Source organism: Phasianus colchicus, chromosome 15 (assembly GCF_987193195.1).
Source record: "Phasianus colchicus chromosome 15, bPhaCol1.hap1.1, whole genome shotgun sequence".
Lineage (NCBI taxonomy): Eukaryota > Metazoa > Chordata > Aves > Galliformes > Phasianidae > Phasianus > Phasianus colchicus.
The window spans coordinates 13,437,471-13,459,229 of NC_143450.1; the positions used below are offsets into that span (position 1 = coordinate 13,437,471).

Below are 21,759 nucleotides of genomic sequence, written 5' to 3' on the forward strand. Positions count from 1 at the left end.
CTTGTGGGTTCTCTGATGTCTTATAAGAGATGAGTTCACATTGCCATTTCAGTACAATTGAATTAAAAAGTCAATTAGCCCAGATACAAAATGATCGGCTTCATTAACTCTGTTGTTCATGAAACAACGCTGTATTTTTGTTGCTGTTTTATTCTGCTGTCTTATTCTACTGAATTGTATGTGACTTTTCCTGCTTCCCAGTCCTAGCAGACACACGCGCACGCAGCATGCATACATTTTATTTCCAGGTTCAGCAGTTGAAAATGTTGGAAGGAAGCAGCTCTAGGCAAGTCCCTACATGCTGCCAAACTCTTAGACGCTGCTAAGTAATGAGCAGATTGTTTCAGAACATAGTTTTCAGCTCCTTGGAAGGAACAACGTGCCTTTCTGTATCCTCGTGCTCCGTGATTTTCTTTGTGCATTTGTGACTATGATGTGTTTTCTAGAAGTGAAATGATGTCGCCGTAAAAGAGTCTGAATTTTGTCACTTACGGAAAGTCCAGATTGCATTAACTTACTCTGATGTTTTCACTTCATACGGACTTGCTGCATTCAGTTTGAGACCATTTCTCTCAATGACTACAGCAGTGAGATTGCTGGGTGATTGGCACGTGCCTACCAAGGAAAAAGGGGTTCGAATGGAGCACCAAATATACAGCTTTGTGCTTATCAGTAGTTCATCTCAGTGAGAGAATGTGACACACGTTGCTAGTTAGGCTCCAATAACTTATTCCTAACATTCGAATTGACTTATAAACTGAACTAGTTCTGGCTTTTAAAGAGATGAGTCTTGAAAAAGTGTCTGGAAAAACAAGTCTTCCCTGTTTAAATTAGGAATGTGCCAAATGACTGGCAGGTACTTGATATGTAATTTAAATTTAAAAGAGGAAGAAACAGCTCTAGATAAAGATCTTCTGGGATATCTATGGGAAATATATGCACCTATATTTAGCTCATCTTTGGCCTCAACCCCTACATGCACACACAGCAGCACACACCAAGCTTTTGAAAAGAGCAGGCCTTGATCCTTTAACGAGCCCTGCAAAGCTGCCTAATAAAGCTTCATCCTTGTTAATCATGGGTGCACTCTCCAGTTCCTTCTGTGACATCAAACTCATGTCTTTGATACACATATTCGCAGAGATAAATTGCAAAACCACAGATTTTCACCAGTTGTTGGAGAAGGCAGTGGATGGTGGGTGGTCACGGGTGGCAGGAATCCTGAGCCTGGGGCTTTGCCATGAGAAGGAGGAACCAGGGGAGTTACTCAACCAAGGGCAACGTGGTGAAAGCGTCTTGCTAGAGATCTGCTCTTTCAAGCAGCACAAGAGAGGGATCCCTGATACTCAAGGCCAGGTTGGATGGAATCCTGTGCAGCTTGACCTAGTTGCTGGCAACTTTGCCCATGGCAGGAGGGACTGGAGCTCAATGATCTTTGGGGTCCTCTCTCCAACCTAAGCCATTCTATAACTCTATGACTTTTCCTCTAGCACACTGGCTTTGATAAAAAATGCTCCTCTTCCATACGTGCCAGAATTCATGATGCTCTTCCTTTAATCCCTGCAGGACCTGAGGAGACACCACACCATGGAAATCATTACCAAGAGGAACTTCCTGAGTTTTGCTGTTTTACTGGTGCACTGCACAATCCGTGATGCAAGCTGTGAGAAAGGCAACACTTCCCCTCTGCACTTCACCCACTTCTTCTACAATGCAACCATCTATGAGAACTCAGCTCCCAAGACATACGTGGAGAGCTATGTCAAAATGGGTATTTACAAGACTGAGCCCGAGTGGGACATCAGATACAGAATAGCTTCTGGAGACATCAGTGGTCTCTTTAAAACGGAGGAGCACGTCATTGGAGATTTCTGCTTCTTGAGAATAAGAACTAGGAGCAGCAACACAGCACTTTTAAACCGAGAGGTCAAAGATAGTTATATGTTAATAATCAAGGCCACAGAAAACACCTTTGCCTATGAAGCCTGGGCCAAAGTTTTGATCCACATTCTTGACAGAAATGACTTGAAACCTCTCTTTTCACCCCCTTCCTACAAAGTGTCCATCAGAGAAGACACTCCTCTGAAAACAGTGGTCAGCACGCTCAGTGCCACGGATGCCGATGCTGGCCAGAACGCAGAGTTCTACTACGCCCTCAACACAAAGTCAGACCTATTCACCATCCACCCCACCACGGGAGCAGTTGTGACCACTGGTAGGCTGAACAGCACCCATCGAGGCAGGCACCACCTGCAAGTTTTAGCTGTGGACAGAATGAGAAAGATCATGGAGGGGAATGGCTTTGGGAACCTGGCTAGTCTCATGATCCAAGTGGAGCCCTCGGCCAGGAAACCCCCCTCTATCTCCTCAGTGAAAGTGGCATCGCCTGACTCGGCCGAAGACCTTCTCTATGCAAGCCTGTCTGTAGAAAGCGGTGACTCGGAAGCAGGGATAGATTCAGTAGACTTTGTAGATGGAGATCCAGGAAGGCATTTCGCAGTCATCAGATCCTACTTTGGAAGCACGGAGTTCATGGTTGTGGCAATAAAAGAGATCAATTGGCTACTTCACCCTTCTGGTTTCAACCTCAGTCTACAAGCCAAGGACAAGAATAAACCACCACTTTTCTCTCCTGTTAGAGTTATACATATACCTCCTTCCAAGTATGTCTCTGCCAGATTTGAGAAAGAAGTCTACCGAGTGCAGCTCAGCGAATTTTCACCACCTGGAAGCCAAGTTGCAATGGTGAAGATTACACCAGTCCTCCCAAATCTTAAATATGTTTTGAGACCTACTCCTGACAGCACAAATTTTAAAATCAATCCTCACACTGGATTGATTACTACTGTCAGAGCAATGGACTTCCATGAGCAATCTAATTTTCAACTTGAAGTTGCAACCACTAACAGTCACACATCTGCAACTGTTGTCATTGACATCATTGACTGCAACAATCATGCTCCAAGTTTTAGTCAGTCTTCGTACCGTGGGGCCTTTGATGAGAATGTTCCTCCTGGCACCAGTGTCTTAACAGTGAGAGCTACAGATGAAGATGAGGGAGACAATGGCTTTGTAACCTACACCATAGCCAACCAGAAATCAGTTCCCTTTGTCATTGACCCGTATTCTGGCATAATTTCCACCTCCAAGTCAATGGATTATGAGTTGATGCAGAGATGGTATCATCTGCGAGTGTGGGCATCAGATTGGGGCTCACCCTTCCGCCACGAAACGGAGGTGTACGTTTCCCTCACGCTCAGCAATGTCAACGACAATGCTCCTGTGTTTGAGAAGGCAAGCTGCAGTGGCAGCATCCCACGGGACTTTCCCGTTGGGAATCCTGTGGCCACAGTCTCTGCAATCGACAGTGACGAGCTGCAGCGTATCAAGTACGAAATCAAGTCTGGCAATGAGTTACAGCATTTTGAACTGAATCCCATCTCTGGAGTAATATCTCTTAGAATATCTCTGAGAGATCTTCCTTCTGAACAGCCACTCTTGTACTCTTTGAAAATAACTGCAACAGATGGGGAGAACTATGCTTTGCCAACATCTGTAAATATCACTGTGGTCAGCCAAGGTCTCCCTGTTAAAATGCAGTGTGAGGAAACAGGAGTACTGAAACAACTGACAGAAACTATCATACACTCCATTGAGTCTCAGTCTCAAGGCCAAGGGCTGGATGATGAAACAACTCTAAATTTGCACCTTATAAACCATAATGCTCCAAAATTTGATGACAGCTTTCCACGATCTATTGATATCACAGAGAATGTTCCCATCAACTCAACAATTGCTGACCTTTCAGCTGTTGATCCTGATACTGGTTTTAATGGAAAATTGGTTTATGTGATCTCAGATGGAAATGTTGACAGCTGCTTTACCATTGACCTGGAACTAGGTCTCCTTCAAGTCCTTTCTCCTTTAGATCATGAACGAACCAGCTTCTACATTCTTAACATTACTGTGTATGACCTTGGCACACCACAAAAATCATCTTGGAAACTCCTGGCTGTGAATGTGTTGGATACCAATGATAATACTCCTAGATTCCCACAAGGTGCCTACTGGGTGATGATACCTGAAAATGTAGCAACAGGGACAACAATAGCTCAGTTGAAAGCAGAAGACGCTGATACAGATGATAACGGGAGAGTAAAATATTCTCTCCTAACCCCCACTGACAAGTTTGCCATCAACAGTGTCACCGGAGAAGTGACAGTTACAGGTGCCCTGGATAGAGAATTGTGGCCTTGCTACGCACTGAAAATAAAAGCTAGGGACCAGCCCAAAACAGGCTATGAGCTGTTCTCCGTTACAGATCTCACCGTGACTCTGGAGGATGTAAATGACAACGACCCGCACTGCCTCCCAGCCCTGAACAGTGTGAAGGTCCCAGAGGACCTGCCTGTAGGAACCATCCTCCTCTTTTTGGAGGCTTTTGACCCCGATGCTGGCTCTGGGGGAGAGGTGAGGTACAGCCTTGTTAATGATGAGGAGATGATGTTTCACGTCGACAAGCTGACTGGAGCACTGCGGTTAGAGAAAGAGCTGGACTATGAGAAGAAGGACTCTTACAATCTAACCGTGCAGGTCAGTGACAGTGGGAAGCCCGTCTCTCGCTCTTCCCTCTGCCACCTGGAAGTGAACGTCCTTGATGTCAATGAGAACTTGTACCCACCGCGTTTTGCCTCCTTTGTCTTCAAAGGCTGGGTGCAGGAGAACAGCCCTGAGGGCACATCCGTGATGATGGTCACAGCAAAGGATATTGATAAGGGGAAGGATGGAGAGGTTCAGTATTTCCTCCGAGAGGGCACTGGCCTGTCCATCTTCAGCATTGAGAAGGACACAGGTAATTACAGCTTTATTTAAATATTTACCTCAAAGGCTGAAACGACATGCTGTGTTTTGCCTGATCTTTTGACCCAATGCGTTCAAATTCTCTGTTTTTCTGCAAGGATTTACGATGTGTATCCCTATATATGGGGAGGAGCAAGCAGGGTTTGTCTCCTTTAAACAGTGTAAAATCCATATCAACCCTCACCCAAAATGCCAAGGCCTTCCCTTTCACATTTGTACCTCCAACACAAGCAAGTCCCTGTCTGACACACAGTGTCACAGACATGCAAGGCTGGTGCTAGTGTTTATATCTCCATGAAATACAGTAAGCAGACCAGGAATACAGAATGGTGTAGCACTGAAGACAAAGTGGCCTGAGTTCTCCACATCCCTCACAATCACTCTCTTTCATTGTAGGCACCATCAGGACCATCGGACCACTTGATCGAGAAGGGACGTCTCACTATTGGCTGACAGTGCTAGCTCTAGACCTGGGAACAGTTCCTCTGTCTTCTGCAACTGAAATTTACATTGAAGTCACCGATACCAATGACAACCCACCTCAGATGTCCAGACCTGTTTATTACGCCTCTGTGATGGAGAATTCCCCGCCAAACACATCTGTCCTTCAGCTTGATGCCTTAGACCCAGACTCTAGCTCAGAGGGAAGACTGACTTTTCACATCCTAACTGGAAATCCTCAAGGACTCTTCACCATTAACCTTGTGACAGGTAAGCGTGACCCAACTCAAGTCCGGTTTTTGAGTCTTTCAAATGCCTAGAAGATGCTGTGTGCTCAATAGAAAAAGCCCACAGAGTTGCACTGTCACACCTTCCTTCTGTAGCAAAAGTCCACCTCCAAATATACTATATGGAGGCTAACCACTGAAACCCTCCACCTGGAGGCTGCTATTTGCAGCCAGATGGCTCTTAGAGTGGCACGAATGTGTTGTGTTCAAAGCCCTTCATAGAATCGAGGATTTTTTTTTGTTCTTCCCCCTTATAAACAACCAGGCTATTGCACAGCCTGAGCCAGGAAACACCCTACTGGAGGTGACTGTCTGCTCCTGAGAGCCAGCAAGGCAGGATTAATAAAAATTAATCCCATTGCCTTTAAAGGTTCCACCCATCCCCCGGTACCATTAGCACAGTCAGTGCAGCAAGCCTCTGCTGCCATCTTCCTAGACTGTATCTTTCATCTGGGGATTAATTACCAGATCTTTCAGAACCATCAAAAACCAGTCAATGTTTAGTGTAAACAGGATTCTTAAACTATCCCAGAGCGCTGACATCGGGCCAGTCTGGCAGGGAAAGCTGCTCTGTGCCCTTCGCTCTATCAGCTCCTGGGAGGAGAGGGAAGGGAGGGCACAAAGCCTGGGTTTGGGAGAGGATTAATTGTATGACTTTGATCTCCTGCGGGTGATAAAAGTAGTTTAAACTGCAGTGGGAGAGAAGCCTGCTCTCAAATGGGGAAGGAGCGGGATGTACAGTAAAAGGCTGAGGCAGTGACATTAGCTGATGGCTCACTCCAGGGTGAGCGCAGCCCTACGAAGCTGGATTCCAAGGTCACCGTGTTTTATGCTAAAACAATCAACACTGGCCAAATCCAAACATTTACTAATGAGGTTCCTCACCTCTAAGCCAATGCTTTAATTCCCATCTTAAACAAAAAAAAGCTCTTTCAGGTGTGAGTCATCCTCTATCCATCTCTCTCTACAGTCAGATAATTTGCACGTGAAGAGTGATATGTTTGTCAGTCCTGTAAGAAGCTCGTGAGATGATCTTATCTCCTGGCCAGTTGCTGGAGGTCCCTTCTTTAAACCCTGAGTGTGAGGTTGCTTGAAGGCCTGCTTCCAAGCCTGACGAGGATTCAGTTCTCCTTTCCTTACATGTGTGTTATCTGAAAGAACAAATGATTACCTGCAAACGTTGGCATAAACTGAGCAGTATATATCCTCATGCTTCGAGTATCGGAAGAGAAGTCATCTTCTACTGCTGCCAGGAAAAATATCACAGCTTGTCTGAATCTCTGAGCTGCAGGCAGTTTATTGGAAACCGTGAGATATTTTCATTCATTTAGTTAAGACACGTCTTCTGTTGTTCAAATGCAATAAATGCATACTTCCCTTATTATCTAGAGAAAATCATCATTAAAAGACCCAATCATGTTTCAGTTCTTGAGATGCCAGGGATCTATGTGATTCATTTTGCCAACACTCAGGCACACAGGGGCCAGGGGTCAGCCCAGCAAGCCCCACGGCCCCTAGGCAGGGCTCTGCTGGTGGGAACCCCCTGGCAGAGGGAGAGTAGGAAACCTGTTCACATTGTGTGCAGTAACAGGAATTAGGGACTGCGCTGACTGTTACAGCAGGCATGTCTACACCCGGAATAACCCTGCAGAATAGCCCTGGACAATTATTGTGGGCATGGTGCCACCCTACCGCAAGTAACTTATTTCTGTTCCTAAAGCCAGCTTGTTCTGCCTTTGGTTCAGTACAGACAGGAGTTGGTTGACCAGTGGACACAAACCCAGCAAAGCCCTTGACTTGTCCTCTTGAGGCCTTAGAAGGAGACAAGAGTGGCCATGACAATGATCCTTCAGCAGAGCTTGGCTCCTCCAGCAGCCACGAACTACCACAGAAGAGCTCTAAGCTCTTCCAGCTCTCAAGAGGGTGGAGAAAAAAGAGGGAAAATAAATGAAAGGCTAATGAGAAGAGGGAATAAAACTGCGCAGTGAGATGAAAGCTTTCTGCCATGGGCAATGGAATCTCTCCAGCCCAAGCTGGCAGCTGGTGCAGAGCAGTATTTATGGGAGACAGATAGAGAGATAGAGAGATGGAGAGAGCGTTGGGTTTAGGGGATTCTTCTGCTGGAAGAGTTTTCAGCTTGTTTTGTGTTGAGTTAAAGTCACTGATGTGAAGCAAGTTCCAGCCCAAGCTGCACTGATCAGAACTAGGAGACTGTGGCAGGAAGAGTCAGGACAGAGCCATCCATCCTGCTGGAAGGCTGTCCCTCTGTCTTGGCCTATTCTCCAGCTCCAACCTATTCTGGTGATTCTCCTGTTGAGTCAGTGCCCACAGGCTTCCCATAGACACCAGATGTTCCATGCATTTCTCTGCATGGAAGAGCATCCAGATAAACAGCTCTTTGAGTCCGAGGGATGGTGGCACTGCTGCTCCCTGGACAATGTGCCACGAGATGAGCATGGGACAGAACAGCAGGGGAGGTGATAGGAAAGTGGAGAGGGTAAAGTGGAAACAACAATGGGACAAGAGAAAGAGAATTTCAGGGGAACAGCCTCTTCCCTTCTACAGCTCTTGCGAAAGCTCAATTGCTTGGAAACCTGATTCTGGCTATTTTAACTGTTTTAGATTTTCCTCCCTGCAGCCAGGGTGGGGGGCTAGCAACATCCACCCCAGCCCTGCTCTTGCCAGCAGAAGTTATTACTCTTCTTTATTCCCTGACAACAACGCACTGTTAATTTTGCTGCTCCTGTTCCAACACGACCAGCCTTCCTCTCTCCCCTTTCAAGGCAGCGAGCGGGAGAATCACAGGCAAACCTTTCCCATTGCTGTGCATAGATATGCTGCAAGGGCAGGGCTTGGGTAAGTGACAGAAGGGATCATTTCTGGACGCTCAGGTGAACACTGAGCTCAGGTAGCTGGCCAAATGAAGTCAGGACCTTCAGACTTTCATTCAGCCTTTAGAGGAAACCTTCAGGGCCACCTCTATGAGCCATCTCCACCTCCAATCCCGTTGCACAGGCTGCCTGGTGTTTTCCAGAGGTGTAGGAAAGGCACGATAACATACACATGCACATGTACATAAAACACTCATTAAAAACTAAATGGGCACTTTCCATTGTATGGGGTGGCAGAAAAAAGGGAGGAGCAGTTTCCTCAGGAGATCAGAGCATTTTCTGCAGACATTCAGGACAACTATTAAGTCCCAGTTCATGTGCCATCGCTGCAACCCTTCTCTGGTTGTAAGAATCTCAGCTATGAGCTTGTTCCTTTCATTTTTATCATGAGGTCACAGAAGAATTTCAGGGTGTGGTCAGGCAGATCCAAATAATCTCTTTAGAGTGGTTTAAGTTACCTTCCAACAGCCAGCATGCAGCAACCAAATGCACACAGAGTGTCTGTTGCAACTGAATTTTGCAATGAGGTAAACTGGAAGTATCCACAGTGTACTCGTGGGTATTGGTTGTCTCTGTTATTAATATCCAGCATGCCCTGTGGACTTGTTAGACCAAAATTATAAATCATTCCATGAAGTTGTTGAGTTTCTGACTTCACTCCATGTCCTCTTCAGCCCATTGATCAGAGCATCGGAGCATCAGAGATCTCAGTCAACAGCTGCTGCGATTCTCTGTTGTGACCCCCACTAAGAGAATATTTCCATGCATGTTGAGCATTTGGCTGTTGTCAGTGCCCTACAGCCTCTCACAAGTGAAGAAATCAAAAGCTCCTCAGCCAGTGTGCTCCCTGGCCACTGCTGAGTCTCCTTCACCTGCTGAGATGTCAGTAGGAGGATTAGGAAGGAAAAAAAATCCATGACATACATGTAACCAGTCTTCCAAATCATCTTGTAACAGTGCAAGAGTGTTGATTTATGATTGTAAAGGCATCAAATAAATGTTTAGTGCAGTGCCTGGTGCCAAATACAAGCAATCCAAGAGAATGAGTGGAAACAGTTAATAACAGCCTTGTTCCAAGCAGCTGCTCTGCACTCCTCCTTCAGCTGCCTGGTGTTTCCTGCAGCCACTGGAAATTTTCTCAAGTCTAAGCAGCAATATACCAAAGAGCCCCAATTCTACTGAAAACAATGGTATTAATTAAAACTTGTTGGCTTTGGGCCAGTAGAGTACTGTGAAGTAGTTGTGAAAATGGTCTAGAGTTTCAATTCATCGAAGGCGAGGAGTAAAGGCATAGGGTAAGGACTATTCCCAAACAAGATATGGAAACTCAAACCTCAGCTTCATCCTTTCCATACTTGCATCTACTCACCTGAGCCAAAAAGAGGCAATTATGATGACTTTGGATTAAATTATTTCATAAAAGCCATACTTTTCCCTTCTGCATCCAGTCTATTCCCTGCACTTAAACCAATGTGTATTTTTTTAGAAACCCCTCAAATCTTGCAGGTGTTGGGGGATTCACCCCATCTATCAGGCAAGGCTCAAACTATGTACCAACATTATCATGTACCTTATTTTTAGACTCAAATTCTAGTGGTAGAAGGGAGGGTATTTCCCAAGACAGAAGGCAAAGTTTTGTCAAAACACTGTAAATTACAAGGAGCAAGGTTCAACACGGGGAAAACAGGAGTTGAGACACGTTTAGAGGCCGAACTTCTGCCAGCGCATGCAGAATGTTTCTTACTTAGAGGCATAAGAAAGGTTTTGTTTTCTTGGTTCTGCAGCCTTTCTCACCAAGTGCCTCACCACAAGGTCTCCACAGCCCTCAGCCGTTACGGGATCTGGGAGGTGTGGGATCTGAGATGCGTTGGGATCCAGAAGGCATCCCCTATTCTCCACGGCTTCTGTACTCGGAGGAGAGGGCAGCTCCTCCACCCAATGATTCGCAGCGGACAAATTCCTCTTTGGGGAATCTGCCCCTGATCACTGCGGGAACCTGAAACAAACCCACTGGATACATGGGGATCTGGTTAGCCCTCGCTTTCTCTGGGCACTGACTCTTGAAGCTCAAAGGCTCTTTCTTTCTTGGCAGGTCTGATTTCTACGACTTCACGGCAGCTGGATCGAGAATACAAGGCTGAACATATCCTAGAGGTGGGTAATGATGATTGTAATTAGCTTTATTTACTTACATGTGCATTAAGTCCTCAAAGAACTTTCCCTGCATGTTGGAGCACAGAGAAGGAATCTCATCCCATCAGCTCCCAACTGCTGGGAAACTTAATTAAATGGTGTGCGTTGCCCTAAGAGACAGCTGCAGCAGTACTGTGGGGTTTATTATTTCCTTGCTGAAAACAGGAGCGAAAGGCTTGTTCTGGAAGCTGTGGGAATGTAAGAAGACTGGAATTGTCCTCTAGGAGGTCAGATAATAAATTACCAGAGAAAGAAGTAGCCAGAGAAATCCACTCTCATTTATCTCATTGCACCAGACTTTGTTCTGTAGCTTTGCATTGCCTGCCTCCATCCCCAGCTGCTCTGAGACACATGTATTCACATTATGGGGACCAGAAGGTGTTTTGTGTCTATCAAGGTGGTTGAGGATAAAAATCCTCTGCAGTGCAATGTGCTGGGAGCGTGCACAGGCACAGCAAAGAGAGGGTAGATGATAACTAGGTCAGTCAAAGGAATACAGGTGTTTTCAGGTGTGCAGCTCCTAATGACCAATGCCTGACCCGCTGCCCTGAGCTGCTGCAAGCAGGAGCCCTGTGAGAACATTGCCCTGTCCTTGTGCAAGCACTGGGCAGTGCAAGGTTCAGCCACGAGGTTTAGCTTTGTAGAAAGGAGAAACAGCTCTGGAAATTCTGAGATAAAAAGATAGATTCACATGGAAACCCTGTTATTCTCAGGATGAAGAGTAGTAGGCAACATGCACTATCCTTCAGGATGAAGGCTGGCTGCTCATGTCCTAGGTCACAACAAGCAGCTCTGTCCCTTTGCTTGCTGGCAGGTGGCTGTTTCTGACAACGGAGACCCAGCCCTGAAGTCCACCAGCAGAGTGGTGATACAAGTCCTGGATGCCAATGACAACCCTCCCAGTTTTCCCCACAAGCTCTTCATGGTGCAGCTCCCAGAGAGAGAAGCCTCGGAGACACCGCTGCCAGTCTACAGACTTATTGCTTCAGACCGTGACCAGGGCCAGAACAGCCAGGTCACCTACACCATCGAGGAGGAGGAGGAAGGGATCTTCACCATCAACCCCACAACCGGCATGGTGCTCTCCAGGAAGGCTTTTCCTGCCTCTGAATACAACATACTCACGGTGAGAGGAGAGGGAAACAGAGTGGGTGTAGAGGGAAGGCTGCTGAGACAGGAAAGATAAGAAAAGAGGCGTGTGAAATGCAGCAGTGGGAGAACTTGATTCAGATTAGGGTGGGCTACAAAAACTGGGGGAAAGGGCAGGAGAAGCAATGTGGAAGATAAGAAGCTATTAAAAATGAAGGAGAAATTTAGAAAGGACTGTCCAGTGCACCCCCAGTGATGGATACAGTGATCCACGTCTCATCCAGAGGTGGACCTGAACCTGAACAGTCTGTGAGTTTCAGGTTTGCAGCTCACCCATACCCTGCGGGCCTTCAGAACAAGGGCTGTGACCCATTTCTCTGCTTTGGATGCAGCAGACTTGCTCCATGCTCAAGACATGGGTTGCATGGCTTCACCTAGGACACTCTTAGGACAAGATTCATCTTGCGGGATTTAAGGTGCGCACAAGGCTCAAGGCTCCTAGTTGGTGGGTGGGAGAAGCAGCTTTCCAGAGGGCTTTGTATACCCTTCCAGCTCCAATTCATCCAGTACATCACAAAATCATAGAGTTGTTTGAGTTGGAAGACCCTCACCTTGCATCTCTCGGCAGGTCAAGGCCACAGACGGCGGCAGCCCCCCGCTCTCCTCCCACGTGCGGCTCCACATCAGCTGGGTGGCGCGGCCCGGACCCTCCTCAGAGCCTCTGGCATTCGATGAGCCCCACTTTAACTTTGCCGTCATGGAAACGGATCCCGTAAACCATATGGTGGGAGTGATCAGCATCGAGATGGGCCCCAGCCAAGTGTGGTTTAATATCACAGGTGAGATGCAGAAATGAAAGCGGTGACGGTGTCTGGAGCGCTGGCTCTTTGGCTTCCAGTGCTCACGTAGCTGAGCTAATCAAGTTTTTTACATTAGGTGTAGGTGAGCTACAGAGAAATCTTTCTAAGACACAAAAAGGGCATCAATAGACCACTGCCTGCCCAAGGGCTCTGCTGCCAAGTGCAATTATTTAACACTCTTTTTATAATGACATTCTGAGATTTGCCAACGTTCCCCTCTGGGACACTGGATGACAGAGCAGAGAGGACATGGGCTTCACCCCCAGGTCTCAGGCAGTGGGCATGCAGAACTTGTCCAGGAACAAGGGCCAGTTGTGCTTCTGTAATTTGGTGTTTGAAGTGTTGCCCCTATCTGCTTTGCACAGCCTCTTCCTGACACTGCCTGCAGGGCCAGCCCTCGTCAAAGCCTTAATTGGGTGAGCGAATAGCTTTCCCCATTAGAATGTCAGGGCAGGGATAATGGTGTATAAATACAATTAAGCAAAAAGAAATGCAGTGCTACAAGAGGTGGTGTGCAAGTGCAAGTCTTGCCTGGCATTAGCAGTGTCTGTGTGGGCTCGCAGCACTAACGGTGTCTTCCTCTGAATGTTATCCCACCACATACCTGCACTTGCCTGCATGTTCAATCTCACACAAAAACTCTGACCAAGCAGCATTTTTCTTGTTTCTCCTTTACTGGGCTTCTTCTTTCCCTTTGGCAGCACACAGAGGGAGTCCTCTTCTCTTCTGCCAGGGAAAGACAACCCTGGATCTCTTTCTTTTCCTCTTTTCTGCTTCCTTCTGTTTTCTTCCCAGCAGGAAAGTGCTGGTCCAGATGGCTGGCAACCACTGCACTTTTCCCGCAAGGGAAAGCATGTAATTTAGCAACCAGCCAAGATTTCCCCAGCTGGTAAGAGCACAAAACAGAATCCAGAGCATCTGGTAGCCAAGAATGGAGGAGCTGAGAGCTAGGCTACAACGGCAGAGCACTACTTCTCTTTAGCACAATCCCAGAACAATGTGCTTCATGCATGACAGAGAAAGACCATCAGCAAGCGAAGCATGAGAAGGGGGCTGCTATGCCAGGGCTGAGCAGCAACAGCATGAGGGGCAGCTTCTGCTGCTTGGGCCTGCGGTTCCAGCACTCCATGGCCATCTGGAATGGCTCTGCTCACCCTGGAAGCACCTTCTGCCTCTCCAACTGTTCTGAAGTTGGGCTGTTGAGGTAGAGCACAGGCTTCTAGCCGTGGCCATGAAGACCACTGCTGGCATGCCCATGGTGTGACCTTGAGTTGGAGGCCAGCAGGAGCGTGGGTCAGCCCTGCAGGCTGCTGATCCATGCTAAGCTCATGATGGTGCATAGCTGGAGGTCTTGTGCAAATCGATCGGTGCTCAGATGGGCCTCTTGCAAATCCAGCCAGGAGACTGAGTGCATCCACGCATCCATTCTCCTCTCCTCCCCCTCATTTTCTGTACATCCCCTTCTTGTTCCTGTCACACTCTTTTGTCATCATGTCCTACTAGCTCTTTGCCCATCTTCTGCATGCGCTCCCTGCCTCCTGTGTCCATCTCTCACATTTAGCATTGACTTTCTAGATTTGGAGGAAGCCTTGCCTCTGGCACTGCCCCCAGATGAGCTGAATGCCTAGGGTGAGTGCCTACACATCCCCATTCCAGGTGTATTGCCTGGCATGCCACATTTCTCTGTGGCTGGATGTGAGCTTGATGTGTGGTTTGTGTGTACTGTCTGGAGGGGAGATCCTCATCCTTCAGATCTCGAGGCAGCTCCTGGAATATGTCTGCCCTGCTTGCAGCTTGATCCAGACAAATCTAGCCATAACTGTCCCACCATTTCCCTTTTTTTCATTTCTCTCTTATTCCAGGTGGTGATGATGACATGGACTTTGATATAGAGAAGAGTACAGGCAGTATGGTCATTGCAAGACCCCTTGATGCAAGGAAGAAGTCAAGCTATAACCTGACAGTAGAAGTCACTGATGGGTCCACTACCATCAAAACTCAGGTAATGCTTTATGCTGTAGTAGAAACCCCATATAGAGTCATATATGCCAAAGGGAATCTTTCTTCTGACTTCAATGTCCCTGAGCACCAGTTCCTGCAGCTGCTGAGATTTACCCATTTTTAGCTACTGTCAGGAGGGGTGTTCAGAGCTTAATTTTTCACCAACCATTTTCTTCATATATAAAAAGAAGCCAAAAATCCAGCCCTCTCTACACACAAAAGCCTAGAATATGAGTCACCCATCAGTGATTCTTATTGTGGGAAATTCACTGCGAAGGTTTGTGGAGGATGAGTGAGGAACACTGCTGTTCCTGTGAATGCAGTGCTAATGGATAGTATCTCAGCTATCTTCAAGCATTTTTCTAAATAAACAAACAAAGCCCTGTCTTCCCTGCTGTGCATTCCCTGCCACCTTGCATCTCATCCCCATGTTTATTTTGGCACTCAAGGCCACTGGCAGATGTCAAGAAACCTGCTTGAGCAAAACACCCATGGCATGTTCAGGTTTGTTAAAGGAAGCAAACTATTACACGTGGCTGGGACTTCCTCAGATGCAGTCAGTGTCAGTATGGTGGTTGGGGACTGTCAAGGTACGAGACCTAGTCACCATGGATGGATGGCCCAAGTGCTGAAGGAGCTGTGATAGTCACAGGGCTCAGAGCCCCAGTCAAAAGGAATTAGGAGATTTTGCAGGGCTCCATAAGTCCAGTAGCACTCAAGGTTACATTGCCCTTACAGAGCTGTTTTCCCCACAGGCCTTTATCCATGTGATTGACATCAACCAGCACCGTCCCCAGTTCCTGGAGAGCCATTATGAGGTGAGGATTCCTGAAGATACCCCCTCGGGGAGGGAAATTCTTCAAGTCAGCGCCACAGACAAAGACAAAGGCAAAGGTCTCATCTACACCATCCATGGCAGCATGGACCCCAAAAGCACAAGATTTTTCCAGTTGGATCCCAGCAGTGGGGCCCTCACAACAGCAGAAGGCTTCAGTTCCCAGTCGATGCCACAGCACACCCTAACAGTGATGGTGAGTCCTATCCAAACCCTGACAAATCTGCCAGCTTCACCAGGATTATTGGTTGCTTAAGAAACTTAGGCTAATTCTAGTCTTTCAAACAGAATTTGCCTAGAGTGACAGGAAAGAGGAAAGCAGGGTGTTAATCTTTACCAAATCTTGGATAAATAGCAACGTCTGAGCACAGCACCCAGCTAATTTCATCAGAGGGCTACTGGGTTCTTGCACAAGAACACACAGCGCAAATTTGTTAATTTTTGCATTCTCCTCCAAGGCTGTGCTTTGGCTCTGAAACTTGCAGGCTCATCCCCATCCAAAGTGATGATAGCAATGAAACATATCACCCTTTCTAAGAGTCTTGATGAAATTCTGGAAGCCTTATCCTGGAAGGCCTGCTTGCTCCTAGAGTGTGACCCTACCTGCCCTTTCTCTGTCACTCAGGTACGGGACCAGGAGGTCCCCATCAAGAGGAACTTTGTTCGGGTCATCATCCATGTAGAGAACTGCAACCTTCACCCTCCCCAATTCAGCAGCATCCATTATGAAGCAGAAGCGCTGGATTCGGCAGCAGTGGGCACAGAGATTCTACAAGTCAGAGCCCTCGATCAGGACCAAGGAGCCAATGCTGAAATCCACTACTCTCTGCAGGCAGGTGAGGGCCATGTAGCAAGGTGGTTTGGCTAGGAGCATGCATGCATTTCCATTCTCCAGCTCATGACCAAACTGCCACACAGCTTTTGCTAGTTGTTGCAAAGAGTGGTGAAAAGCTGCCTGTTTTTACACCGTGATTTCCTTCCTATCCAGAGAAAAATTACAGCCAGTAACAAATTTCCATATTATGAAATGTTAGCATCCTTCCTCAGAAAGACAGGACAATGTTGAGTCACTGTTCTAAGGAAAAATACGAATGGACAAGTTAGAACTTAAGATCTGATCTTCCAACCCTTGAGAATGGAGCGATGGATCACTGTCCTTGTTAGACAAAAGTACTGCCTTTACACAACCACCACCATCCCTTCCACTAGTTCTACCACGAAATACATCCTTGAGGAAAGGGGAGCACTCTCTCAGCTTTGGTTGGTGGGTTCTCTGTGGGACAAACTTGTTGGGCAAGTATTTTAGCATTCACTCTGAAGATTAAAACCTAAATACCTATCTATGGCTGTGCCACACTGCCGATTTAGCAGGTAAATTCTTTGCAGGAGACAAGCCATCCTTTGCTACATCTTTCTCACTGCAATTGAGATCAAGGACTGAGGAATTTAATTGCTCCTGAAGTATTGGTAATTACAAGCATGACAGGGCTTGAAGCGACTAGCACAGTCTGTGCTACCTTGTTCTGCACACAAGGCAGAAGTTTCAAACACATACTCTGCCACCACTAAATATGCTTAAATTAGAAGAGTATTCATCTTCTAATTTACCTTTTGATTGAGTTAAAAGTTACCCCATAGATCTCAATGGATTCATTGTTTTTAGAATGAAAATTATTTAGAAATTAATGAAGAAGATTGTAGGCTGCTAATTAAAAAAAATATGTATGTTAATTCGGTCTGAAATTGGGAGCACTATAGAAAAGACAGAAAACCAAGAGCAAGAGGGCGTTTGCATTCTTCACTTTGCATTTCTCTTCTTGCAGGTAACGGGGAAGGTTTCTTTAGCATCGACCCACATTCTGGTATTATCACAGTTGCACAGAAACTGGATCCATCCAAGCAAGAGAGATTTACTCTTATCGTAAAGGCAGAAGATCAAGGGTTCCCCCAGCTTAAAGATTCTGCTACAGTACATGTCCGCATTAGACCCTCTGATCAGACCCCTCCAAAATTTCCAGAGGCTGAATACATCACAGAAATCAGTGAATCTGCTGCTGTTGGTTCTCCTCTGATCCAGGTTTCGGCCTCAAGCTTGTCACCAGTCAGCTACGAAATAAAAGATGGAAATGGAGATGGAGTGTTCTCCATGAACTATCAGTCAGGCCTTATTTCCACTCAGAAGAGCTTAGATTTTGAGCAGGTGTCTTTTTACCAACTGAAAGTTCGTGGCACCAGCATGGCTGGAGCATTCATGGACACAGTGGTGCTTATCTATGTCATAGATGAGAATGACAATGTGCCTATCTTTGTTAAGCCTGCCTTCATAGGCTGGATCATGGAGAATGCTCCCCCACAGAGCATGGTTCTAGATGAAAGCAATGCTCCCCTGGTGACCCATGCAACAGATGCTGATCAAGATTCCAATGCTTTACTCATCTATGAGATTTTGGAACCAGAAGCACTAGAATATTTTACAGTAGATCCCAGCACAGGGACACTGACCAGTCGTGCTGATATTGACTACGAGCTCACCCCAGTTTTCCACTTCAGTGTACATGCACACGACAGCGGAAATCCCAGTTTGTTTGCATTCAAGCCAGCCAAGGTCACAATCCATGTTAGAGATGTGAATGATTCACCTCCAGTCTTTGCCAAAGACACTTACGAGCTTTCTGTCCTGTTACCAGCCCATCCAGGGATGGAGCTTTTGTCAGTGCAGGCAAAAGATGCTGATTCGGAGGTGACCTACAGCATCATGGAAGGAAACCTTGATAATGCTTTCTATATTCATCCACTCACTGGACTTGTCTCCATTCTTAATGCCACTGGCTTGGGAAATCATCATGAACTCACGGTCAGAGCTGATGATGGTTTATATAAGAGTACTGCTCTGGTTAAACTAAATTTAACTCAAGCACAAAGTAGTGGCTTAAAATTTGATCAAGATGTATACACAGCAACTGTGACGGAGAACTCTACGGATGAGAAGACTCTCGTTGTTCTGGGGGTCAAGGGATATCAGCTAAATGAACCACTCTCCTATTCACTTTTGAACGGGAAGGAAAGATTTAAAATGATCCAAGCATCTGGAGTACTCCAGACCAAAGGTGTGAAATTTGACCGTGAAGCACAAGACGTGCACGAGGTAGCTGTGGAAGTGAAGGACAATAGGAAACCACCGAGAGCGTCCCAAGCCACTGTCAAAGTTTATGTAGAAGATGTCAACGACAACCCACCTCAGTTTGAGAACGTGCCATACTACACCTCAGTGCAGGACGGCATGGAGCCAGGTGATGTACTTTTTCAGGTGTCAGCAACGGACAAAGACATAGGGAATAATGCAGCCATTACCTACTCATTTGCAGAGGACTATAAGTACTTTAGGATTGACCCCTTCCTAGGAGACATCTCACTTAAGAAGCCTCTTGACTACCATGCTTTAAACAAATACAGCCTCCGAGTCATTGCTAAGGACAACGGTGAGCCCCCACTCCATGCTGAAGAAGAGGTTGTGATCAGTGTGAGGAACAAATCCAACCCTCTGTTCCAGAGCTTGTATTACCGAGTAAAAGTGCCAGAAAATATCCCCCCATACACATCCATCCTCCACATCCAGGCCCGCAGCCCCGAAGGCTTGCGCCTCATCTACAACATACTGGAAGAAGACTCCCTGAAACTGTTCAGCACTGACTTCAAAACTGGTGTCCTTACTGTCACGGGGCAGCTGGACTATGAGCTAGAGACAAAGCACTCATTCACTGTTAGGGCCACGGACACGGCGCTAGGATCATTTTCAGAAGCCAGGGTAGAGGTGGAGGTAGAAGACATCAATGACAACCCACCTGTATTTTCTGAGATGATCTACACAGCGTCTGTCTCAGAGAGCATGCCAGCACATACCCCCGTTGTCCAGATCTTCGCTTCTGATAAAGACTCAGGCAGAAACAAAGTGGTCTCCTACCAGATCGTGGATGATGGTTCAGATACTACCAAGTTCTTTAATATTGACACCAGCACAGGGCAAATAACAACGGCTCAAGTACTGGATTATGAAAAAACTCAGCAGTTTCGCATGAAGGTGAGAGCTGCAGACCATGGGATGCCTCCACTTAGCAGCGATGCCCTGGTAATTGTAGATGTGACAGACATCAATGACAATCCTCCTGAGTTCAGCCAGCTGCAGTATGAAGCCAAGGTAAGCGAGATGGCGACGTGTGGGCACATTGTGATAAAAGTCCAGGCCCTGGACCCTGACAGCGGAGACACCACCCGACTGGAGTATGTCATTCTCTCAGGCAACGACCACAGGCATTTCACCATCAACAGCACTTCTGGAATAATATCCATGTTCAACCGCTGCAAAAAGGACCTGGAGTCATCTTACAGTCTCCGAGTTTCTGCTTCAGATGGAGTTTTCAAGAGCACCGTGCCTGTGTATATCAACACCACAAATGCCAACAAATACAGCCCTTCTTTTCAGCAGAACATGTATGAGGCGGAGCTGGCAGAAAATGCTGAGATAGGAACCAAAGTGATTGAGCTGCTGGCCATTGACCCAGATGGTGGCCCATATGGCACCATAGACTACACTATCATCAATAAACTTGCCGATGAGAAGTTCTCCATAGATAACAAAGGCCATATTACCACACTGCAAAAATTGGACAGGGAAAATTCCACAGAGAGAGTCATTGCCATTAAGGTCATGGCTAAGGATGGGGGTGGGAAGGTGGCATTCTGCACTGTCAAAATAATCCTTACAGATGAGAACGACAACCCTCCTCAGTTTAAAGCCTCTGAATACACACTGTCCATCCAGTCCAACGTAAGCAAAGGCTCCCCCGTCATTCAGGTACTGGCTTATGATGCTGATGAAGGTGCAAATGCAGATGTCATTTACTCCGTTGACTCCGTGGAAGATGTATCAGAAGATATTGTTGAGATCAATGCTGCCACCGGGGTTGTTAAGGTCAAGGAGAGCCTTGTTGGTTTGGAAAACAGAGCCTTTAACTTCAAGGTGAAAGCTGAAGATGGCAGACCTCCTCACTGGAACTCCCTTGTTCCAGTGAATCTTCAGATCGTCCCCAGGGAAGTGACATTGCCAAGATTTTCTGAGCCCCTTTATACATTCTCAGCATCTGAGGACCTACCAGAAGGTTCAGAAATAGGCTCAGTCAAAGCTTTTGCAGAAGATCCCATCATATATAGCCTGGTGAAGGGAACCACTACAGAAAGTAACAAGGATGAGGTGTTCACCCTGGATGAACAAACTGGGGTGTTGAAAATCAAAAAGGCAGTGGATCATGAGACCACCAAGTGGTACCAGATTGATGTTATGGCTCACTGCTCACATCTAGAGACTGAGCTGGTCTCCCTGGTCTCTGTGAACATCCAAGTGCAAGACATCAACGACAACAAGCCTGTTTTTGAGGCAGATCCTTACAGAGCTTTTGTCATGGAGAACATGCCATCAGGAACCACAGTCATTCAAGTGACAGCAAATGACCAAGACACAGGAAGTGATGGACAAGTGACCTACAGCTTGGAAGCAGAGTCTGGCAACCTCCGAGGACTCTTCACCATTGATGGAGAGACTGGATGGATCACTACACTGAAGGAGCTGGACTGTGAAACTCAGGAGACCTATCGTTTCTATGTGGTGGCCACTGACCATGGCAGAAAAGTCCAGCTCTCCTCCCAAACCTTGGTGGAAGTCACCATCTCTGATGAAAACGATAATGCTCCCCAGTTCACCTCAGACTTCTACAAAGGGTCGGTAATTGAGAACGCCGAGCCAGGGCAGGTCATTGTCACACTGAGTACCATTGATGCAGACATCTCTGAGCAGAATCGGCGGGTCACATGCTACATAACTGGTGAGTTTTCATGACTTTACGTATTTTAAATGGGCAAGAATTATTAGAGTATCATGTCAAAGTGAGGCTCCGATATCTTGTCTTGTAAAGTGTTGATATAGAAACTTCACCCTGACAGTCCTTTTGGAAATAGGAGATGAAGCCTAACTCATCAGTCAGCTGAGCTTAGGGTGTGCAGAACTCTTTAGAAACTAATTTCAGTGATGTTCCCAAATCTGGCTGAATGGAATTATCATTAAAATAGCTATCTCCTCCACTGGACCTTCCGTATTTCTTAAAATATAAACAAATAAATATGCAGTGCTATACAAGTATTTACTTACAATTTTTTTAAACTAGCTAAATATTTATAACTATGTAAGATCTAGTGCAGTGACAGAATCCAGAAGGAAGGTTTTCTCTCACAGGCTTTAAGGTCTGTATGTA

General features: G+C 46.5%; 1 protein-coding gene across 1 annotated transcript in view; it reads left to right on the top strand.

The window, feature by feature from the left end:
• The window catches only part of FAT2 (FAT atypical cadherin 2), a 51,925-nt gene that overhangs the window by 13,536 nt on the left and 16,630 nt on the right, over positions 1–21,759 (top strand). The window contains exons 2-10 of the mRNA XM_090151110.1: positions 1,567–4,852; positions 5,257–5,571; positions 10,572–10,633; positions 11,487–11,798; positions 12,390–12,600; positions 14,484–14,641; positions 15,378–15,653; positions 16,083–16,293; positions 17,281–21,333. Of these exons, the coding sequence (XP_090007236.1) occupies positions 1,567–4,852; positions 5,257–5,571; positions 10,572–10,633; positions 11,487–11,798; positions 12,390–12,600; positions 14,484–14,641; positions 15,378–15,653; positions 16,083–16,293; positions 17,281–21,333 (8,884 nt within the window). The remainder of the gene's footprint in view (positions 1–1,566; positions 4,853–5,256; positions 5,572–10,571; positions 10,634–11,486; positions 11,799–12,389; positions 12,601–14,483; positions 14,642–15,377; positions 15,654–16,082; positions 16,294–17,280; positions 21,334–21,759) is intronic.